Raw genomic sequence first — 8,562 nt, forward strand, 5'->3', positions numbered from 1 at the left:
GCTAAGAAACTGAAGCTTTCAAGTGGCCACTAGAAAGCTTCAGTTTCTTAGCTGAGGCCCCAACTGAGCCTAAAAGGTGGGTCCCCCAAAAGAAGAAAGAAAATTCCTTCTCCTTCCCCTCTCCCCTTCCCCCAATTCCTCACTAAAAACAGAAGTCCCAGGCTCTCCAGCTCACACTCAAGGCAGTTCACTCCCTCCTTGGCACCCCTGTCATTTAACCCCCCACCCCAGCTGACCCTAGAAGTTCTGAGTGACTACTCAGCTACATGGCTTCTAGACGATGTTCCTCAGCCCCTGCAGCCCAGGTCACTGAGAGGTAAGACTGAAGGGGGCAGTGGTAGAGAGATGTCACCCTAGGGGTCTCCACTTGGGTAACCGGAAGTGCTCTTTGTCTACCTCCCAGTCACCATGTGGGATCCCAGGGGTGAGGGAGCGCAGCTGTGCTTTCCTGGTGGGTTCACACGGGGTCGCACACATTAGCTCTGTGAGTCAGAATGACCACAGCCACAGGCAGTTCATGCATAGACAGGAGGTCATGCTCTATGGGGAAGGGTGTGAATGAGGAGAAGGTTGCTTCCCAGGGCCCGGCTCCCTGGAGTGAGATATTAGGATGGAGCTTGTCTTGGGGGAATGGTGACAAGAGTGGGGTAGGAGCAGCTGGCCCCTTCAGGCTTGGTTAACCATGAACCCGGTTCCAGCCTAGGTGTGGGGCATACATGTCTATTCATGGGACAGGGATTGGGAGTGGGAGGGCACCCTTGACCAGCCTCTTCCAGCTGGTCATGCTCAGAGTTAGAGTTCCCTAAGGTGGGCTTGGAATATTCCTCTCTCACCTCTGCCTCTGCTTGCCCCAAACACAAAACCCCAAACCTCAAAAGATTTATCCAGTTTTTTCACACCAAAGACAAAGAGAAACATTTGTTTATCTTTTGGCTAATCTGTGGTCCTGCTCACCCCAGCAGCTGGGCTCTGGGCATGTGTAGGCATGTATTTATGTGTCTTCTTGCATGTGCTCATATCTGTGGTAGTCCAGGCTGGACCATGAACTCCAGGAACACACACAGTTAGGCCCTGGAGGCTGGCACAAAAGTCTCCCTGCCTCAGTGGTAGGTCCTGGGATCAAGATCTGGGAAATCCCTTTCTGATCTTCCCAGTTCCAAAGGCACCTGAGAGTCCAGAATCCTGGATTACACGGGAGATAGGCCTAGTAAGCACATAGAAGGCTCTGAAACCTGTGTTCTATGCTCAGAGAAGGCAAAGGCCAGGCATGAGAGGGCCTCGCCACCTCGTGGGGACATATGGTACTCCTAAGGCCCTACTCAGCCAGGCTGGAGGGTGGAAGAGGGTGAGAAAACCCTGCTGGACCTCCCACAGGGGGCTGGATTGGTACTGATTACCCTCATTGCCCTGGGAGCAAGAGGCTAAGGGAGGAAATGCACCCACCACTCACCAGGGCAGCAGAGGCAGCCCAGGCTTCTGCAGGGTCCAACTGCAGAGACTGAACCAGATGCCACATGATGCAGCCTGACCACACTTACCACACCTTAGAGGAAGGTTTACTGAAAGGAACTTTGGAGTTCATTTGCTCTAAGGAAATTGAAGTCTGGGGAGGGAGCAAGGCCTGGCTCAAGCCCTACATGAAGGTTCTGGAGCCTAAAGTTCATGCATTCTCCTGCGAATTCATGATGGGTTATCCACATGGAACCCCAGTTCCTGGCCCACCCCAGGAGGCCTGCAATAGGGGCAGAGCAGTAAGAGTTTTTGCCACAGATCAGAAAGGGAAGGGTGTCTGGGCCACTTAGAGAGGAGGCTGCCAGTGGGGCTCCAGGACCATCTGGATCCTGATGCTGAAAGGTAATAATGTGGCCAGGCACAGGGCACACCCACCTGTAATCCCAGCAGCTTGGGAGATTGAGGCAGGAGGATTGTGAGTTCAAAGCCTCAGCAAACTGAGGCACTAAGCAACTCAGAACTTGTCTCTAAATAAGATACAAAATAGGGCTGGGGATGTGGCTCAGTGGTCAAGAGCCCCTGAGTTCAATCCCTGGTACCCCCACCCCCTGCCAAAAAAAAAAAAAAAAAGGCAGTAATGTTTTATCATCCATGGTGTAATGCCAGCACTATGCTTAACACTTAAGAACATAAAGTCACTTAATATTCATAATGGCCCTTTGAGATAGTGTATTATAATCCACATTTATCAGAGAAGGAAACTAAAGCAGAGAATTGCCCTGGGTTACCACCTGGTAAGCACCAGAGCAGGGATAAGCCCAGAGATTTTGACCCCAGTGAGGTCTGGGGCTCTGCTGGGCAAGGCAAGAGCATAAGTCACTTGCTCACTCCTTAGGGTCTCTGAAGGATGCTTCCAGTTCCTGCCCTCCAACAGGAGCAGCTGCCGCTTCTCCAGGAGGAACAGCCTCAGAGTGCCCTCTGCTGGGCATGAGGGGGATCAAAGAAGAGTTCCCTTCTACACAGCCGCAGGACTGAGTCCAGGCATTGGCTGTCAAGAACTATGCTCTCTCCTCTCAAACATGGGCTGGGGAGCTAGCTATAGAGCACCACCGTGGAGCCCTAAGCCAGCCCCAGTCTTTTGAGCAGTAAAGGTTTGAATTTCTCAGGTTTCTCTCTTGGAATTTTTCCCATCTTCCTGGAAGGAACGCCGGTCCTAAGCCCACTCCACTGAGGACCAGGACCATGGGCCACATAGATGATGCCAAGGGGGCTCACAAAGTAGCTGGATATCACTCAGAGCCCTGACATGTGGGCAAGGGGTAGAAATGGAAATCCAAAGCAGCACCAAGCAGAGAACCCCTCCATCCTTGAGGGCTACGGGGAGAGCAGGCGGCGTGTTGGGTCCTGAATGATGTATACTCTGAGTATCTTCAGGACAAGAAAAGGGTAGTAAAGACTTGGGTCATTGTGAGCAAAAGAGTGAAGAAACAGGCGTCTCAGCATCCATCTGGGACCACTGGCTACTTGGGTTTGTCACTGAGTGAGCCTTGGTGATATGAGGCAGACAGCTTCATGACAACTCCCCAGGAAAAAGAGCAACACACCCCAAGTTTGGGTTAATAGGCATTGGACCACCCTGGGGCCTAGGAAACCAGCTATGACCTCTAGGAGAGGAGGAGGGAGGCATTAGTGAAGACTGAGCCTCATTTTATTTGTGTTTGCCTTCTCTGTGTACATAAACTCCCAGCCTATAGGGAGGTGGGTTCTAAAGCAAGAAGGCATCAGGATAAGGACAGGAAATTTGACAGAAAGTGTTTGTTATCCAAAGCAAGGAGGATCTGTGTGGGTTGGAACCTGCTCTGTTCTCTTTCTCTCCAGGCCACCTGTGAGTCTGCATGGGCCACCCTTCACATCACATCACTCCCTCCTTTCCCATGGACCAGCCAGGGGGAAGAGATCCAAACTTTTCTCTTCAGTGTTTCAGCTGCATTTCCTGCTCTCCCATCCTGGGGATAGAGAACTACAATACCCATAACCTCTCTCCAAGCCAGGCTGCATGACACAGATCTGACAACTGGTGACACCTGCCACTCCCACTGGCTGCCTTTGTGGGCAGGGCAGTAGGCATGAATGGTTGTCTGCATTGGGCAGGGTTGGCAGGGGGCTTTGTGAAAGGGTGTGGGCAGCCCCAGGGCTCCTGGGCTGTACCCCAAAGTGGAAGCCAAAAGACCCAAGAAGCCAAGGACATAAGCTATTTACTAGAAGGACACATGGGCTCCGGACTCAAACGTGTCTGTTTGCAGCAAGTTCGGCAGCTTCTGGGCTGACACCCCGCAATCCACCAGTTCCCCCTTTGTCTTCAGATCCTGTAGCCTTTTTCGTAAGTCTGGATCTATTGAGGTCTCCTGGGCCAACTTCTGCATGTCTGTTTCCATGATACCTAGAGGACAAAAAGCAGAAGACAGGACCAGAAGGTCATGGGTCCCTGCTATGTATTTAAGCTATGGAGCTGAGTCACGTCTGATCAGAGGCAATACCTACCTCATCTTGGCTCAAATGCATGGTCAGAGTGGCCAAAGTCCCCTCTTTGTCACTACTGAGTTCCAGACTCAAATTCCAAAGCCCACACAAAACACGGTCCCCTTCATGGGTCCTACTTCCTCATGAAGTAGTACCTTCTCCCCTGATTTTGTTTTCAATGTGGTGCTGGGGATGAAGTTCAGGGCTTTATATGTGTTAAGCACATACTAACTCCAGTCCCGCAGCACCTTCTCTTGATTTTCCCACTTCTACATATACAGTATTTAAAATCCCTGCGCCCTCCTCCCACCTCGCCCTCCACCCAAAGCCAGCCAGGCCCCAGGCAGGATCCTCCTACACCTACATACCCTGACAACCAGGCCCTTCCTTTTCATAAAGCTCTGGTTCTCTCTCTCCCTGTTTCAACCCATCCTTCTGCTAAACTCATTTTCTAAAATCCCATACCCATTCCTCTGCTGAAAACCCCTCAGGGGCTTCCCAATAGCCTGGCCCAGTACTCAAGGCGCCCTTACTCACTTCCCTGTGTCCACAATCAGCTTCCAGACAAACTGCAAGGCCTGTCACTCTCTAACATATTTTCCCTCCTTTACCTGCACTGCTAGGACATGTCTACCACCTGCCAACATCCACACAGCCCTCATGAGTCAATACCAAGTTCATCTACCTCCAGTAAAATCATTCCTAATCTCCCATCTGTAAGGAGTTGTTCCCTTTTGAACTCTTGTAAGCACTTGTTATTCTTCATATAGAAATCACAACATCCCAGAATCTGGAGTTAATGATCCTGAGGGACAGAAAATCACAGACTCTCAGTGCTGAAAAGAGAATCACCTTCCTGACATTCAAACACCTTCCAATCACCTGTGCATCCTGATGACAGGAGATGTGCTACCTTTCCAAACAGCCCACTCTATCTTTGGACACCTGTTAGAACATTCTTTTTTTTTTAATATTTATTTTTTTAGGTGTAGATGGACACAACACAATGCCTTTATTTTTTGTGGTGCTGAGGATCGAATCCGGGTCCCGCCCATGCTAGGTGAGCGCTGTACTGCTGAGCCACAATCCCAGCCCTAGAACATTCTTCCAGAAACTGAAATGAAAACCAGACTGATCTCTGCCTTGTTCAGGCCCTAGGGAGCTCCTAAAAATCTCAGAATGCCCAGACTCCTGACATCAAACCTAGTCATTGGCCATCTGCCATCTCCACGCCTAGCTTAACTGACATTTGGTCACCGTGGTCTGACTGAGCTCTAGGCTGAGCTCAGAGCCTGTGATGAGCTGGGATGTTGGCTCCAGAATAACTGCATGTGTTTGCTGGGGTGGGAGCAATGGAGAACATGAGATGCACACATGGTACTGATCAAAATCTTGGAAGCAAGGTAGAATCCTGGTATTGCCACATATGGGCTTTGGGCAGGCCACTCTATATCTGTGTCCCCAGGACACAAAGCTGGATCTCCACCTGGCTGCTCAGACATTCAACCACAGCCCTGTCACCCCCTTCTAACTTCAGGAACTGCAAGTCTAGAATAAAGGCCCTGGCATATGGTATTTGGGTGGAGAGGTCAGAAACCAGACCAGGTGTCCCAAGACCCCATACTTTTCAACTTCCACAAGGACAAGGAATGATCTTATTCATCCCAGCATCGCCCACTGCAAGGGTTCCAGCCCAGTTCAGCCTAGGTTGTCACCACTCAACAATGTCTGTCTGCATGTCACTCAGCTAACATTCTCTGCAGACTGCCCAATACTGTCCCACTACGGGACAATCCTGGAAGACCACCAGGAGGTTGATGGTCAGGCAGAGCATGAAGTCAAGTTCATAGCCCAGTAGCTTTGCTAGCTTGCTGCTGGGCACACACAGATGAACCGGTTTTCCCATCAAGTACACCTACAAAGGTAATGCAATGTGACAAGTCCTATGGAGCAACTAGAAGTTCTACCAATTAGAGAGTACTCCACTGAAGAGGATCATTTTCACATGCATATCTCCTTTAGCTCCCCTACTTCCCTGTTAAGACAGGTAGCATCTTTACCATTTCACATGAGGTGGTTTGGGCTCAAAATTCAAACCCTAGTGTTCTTCATCTAATATCTCAGACTTCCCTGTTCAACCCTCTAGTCGAGGCAAGTCCCCACCCCCTCCTTCCAGCTCTTAACTTCTCTGGAATCTATCTTTCCCTGAGGTGTGAGATCATGATTCAGAAACAACATACCTTGTGGGTCCTTCCCCCAAGGAGACAGACTAGGCCCTCTGTCCAGCCCTCAGAGGGGGACCAGCCAATTCTGGGGAACAGTGATGGCAATACCTTCCACCTACCTGGGTCATAGCTCAGCACCCTCACACTTGGTTCCTCTGCAGCCAGGACCTGGAACAACATGGCACGGGCAGCCTTCCCTGCACAGTACAATGCCCAACCCTTAAAGGGCTGCAGGGCACTGATGGATGAGATGTTAACCACAGTCCTGATCAAGCCAGGACAGTCCTGGAAGGCCCTCAGTAGTCCGGTGGTCAGGCAGAGCATGGAAGTCAAGTTCATAGCCCAGTAGCTGTTTGCTTCAGCTGGGTCACTTAGGTTCAGGAAGCCTTTGGAAACATCCCCAAGAGTGGCTGAAAAAAACAGAGGTGGAAATAACTCAGTGAAGCACCAGGGATGTAGTTCCATGGTAGAGCACTTGCCTAGCACGTGGGAGGCTGTGGGTTCAATCCCCAGCACCAGGAGTGTGGGAAGCAAAAGAAATAACCCAGCACAGGAGGGGCTTTCTTCTCCCAGAGCCCTCCAGACACCTTTCCCATCCAGACCAAGAGCAAGCATCCGCCTCGCATTTCCCAAGGCGTTTCCTGCTTCCCAAACTCTGAAGAAAGACTAATATGTAGAGAGAAGACCAACCACTCGAGCTGCCCACTGAGAATGCGCTTGTCTTGCTCTGGGACTGGGGAGCAGGAGTCTAGCCAGGAAGCTCTAGGGGTAGTTGAAGTGTATTGACTCAGGCCCTCGCTAGAGAGGGCTGCGCAAAATGTTCTGTAAAGTTCAATAACACTTTAGAAAACTTGATTGGGCCAACCGTGTCCGGATGAGGACCAGGTCGAGAACCAGGTCAGTACCAGAGCACCCGGCCTTCCTCCTGTACATTTTGCTTCCACGTGCCATGGAGGCTGTGTAACAGTGTAACTTTATGCTTTGAATATGACCCTTGCTGCTCTGCCACTGCAACTGATTTTTTTTTTCAAATGTACATGGTTCTTTCTCTCTCTGTTCCTCCATAACCGCACCCCACACACTCCCTAATCTCAGGGGAAACGGGATTACCTTTCTTCCCCACTTTAGGCAGATTTATCTGTCCTTAATTACACACCCACCATAGAAACAAAGTAATCCAGAGTTTGGGGTTGGTACCAGAAGATCTCAGAAATGACTATCCCCCAAGTTAACAAGTAAATTACAACTCCAACAGAGACCAGGTGGACTGTAGCCTTTGAATCACCTCTTTAAAAGACCCCTACTCCTACTGATGGGCAGAATCACAGTCTTTGGGACAGAGTCCCCTGTTTCTCTTTTTATTAGCAAAGCCATAAACCTCTTTTTCCTTTTTCTCAAAACCGTGTCCTCCTTATCAGATTGGCATGGGGACAAGAACGGAGCTTCCAGCCACAGATGAAACAACTAGTCCTTTGGACTCAGCCGCCTAGTCTGCCCGCCTAGGTAGGAATCGCCCAGCGATGTGGGAAGTGAACGCTTAAACGGAGAGTCCACGCCAGCCCCCGCGTCTCACCAGCGTTGTTTATAAGCAGCAGCCGCTGAAGCCCTTCGGGTCTGGGGAGGTCACGCAGGGCTCCAAGCAGCTGCTGAAGGCCGGCATCCGAGCCCAGGTCGGCGGGCACCCACACCACGCGCAGGCCTGGGTGCTCAGCGACCAGCTCTGCCTCCAGCTGCTTCAGCGCCTCCTCGTTGCGGGCGGTTAGGAGCAACACCGAGCCGGGGGACAGCAGCCCCGCCAGGAGCTGAGCCAGCGAGCGGCCGAAGCCGCGGGAGGCCCCGGTGAGCACGCACACCGTGCGGCCAAAGCCGCCTTCCCTGTGGCTCCCAGGCTCCATGCCACTGATCTCAGGTGCTCGAGAGGGGATCCGAGACCCTTAAGGCCCGGGGCGGGGCTGTGGCGGTAGGAGGAGCTGTCCAGCGGGGCGGGGGCGAAACCTAAGGTTTCAGGCGCCCGGTGATGGAACAGTTTCCCTAGGTCGCTGGTACCAGAAGTGAAGTGGGAGTGCAGGTTTGACCGGAGTCTGAGCGATTAGGTAAATAGGAAGGGCAGGGAAGTGGCCCCGAACTATTGGCGGTGTTCCCAGCGCTCTTGGGTGCTCACCGGGTCACTCCAGCTCGCCAAACCGCTAAACCACCTGCTAGCACAGGGCTGTGGGATTGCCTTCCAGCTCAGACCCAGCTTCCTTACACTCCTCACTTCCAGCGTAGATTGCCTTGCTCCTTGCCCCCTAGTGACTAGCCCTGAAGGAAGCCCATGCCTTGTAGGGCCGGGGTACCTGCTGGGCTTAGAGAATTACCCACCCTC

The 8,562-nt window shown here is 51.7% G+C and overlaps 1 protein-coding gene across 1 annotated transcript; it reads right to left on the reverse strand.

Annotated features, from left to right (window-relative positions):
* Positions 1 to 3,690: 3,690 nt before the first annotated feature.
* On the reverse strand, positions 3,691 to 8,235 carry LOC107137175 (sepiapterin reductase-like). Its single transcript, XM_015479515.2, has 3 exons — positions 7,771 to 8,235; positions 6,317 to 6,607; positions 3,691 to 3,892 (listed from the first exon to the last, which is right to left on the reverse strand). Exons 1-3 carry the CDS (start codon positions 8,090 to 8,092, stop codon positions 3,711 to 3,713), a joined length of 795 nt encoding a protein of 264 aa, XP_015335001.1. The 5' UTR covers positions 8,093 to 8,235; the 3' UTR covers positions 3,691 to 3,710.
* Positions 8,236 to 8,562: the final 327 nt, after the last annotated feature.

The sequence above is a fragment of the Marmota marmota genome, unplaced genomic scaffold, assembly GCF_001458135.2.
Source record: "Marmota marmota marmota unplaced genomic scaffold, marMar, whole genome shotgun sequence".
NCBI classification, from domain to species: domain Eukaryota; kingdom Metazoa; phylum Chordata; class Mammalia; order Rodentia; family Sciuridae; genus Marmota; species Marmota marmota.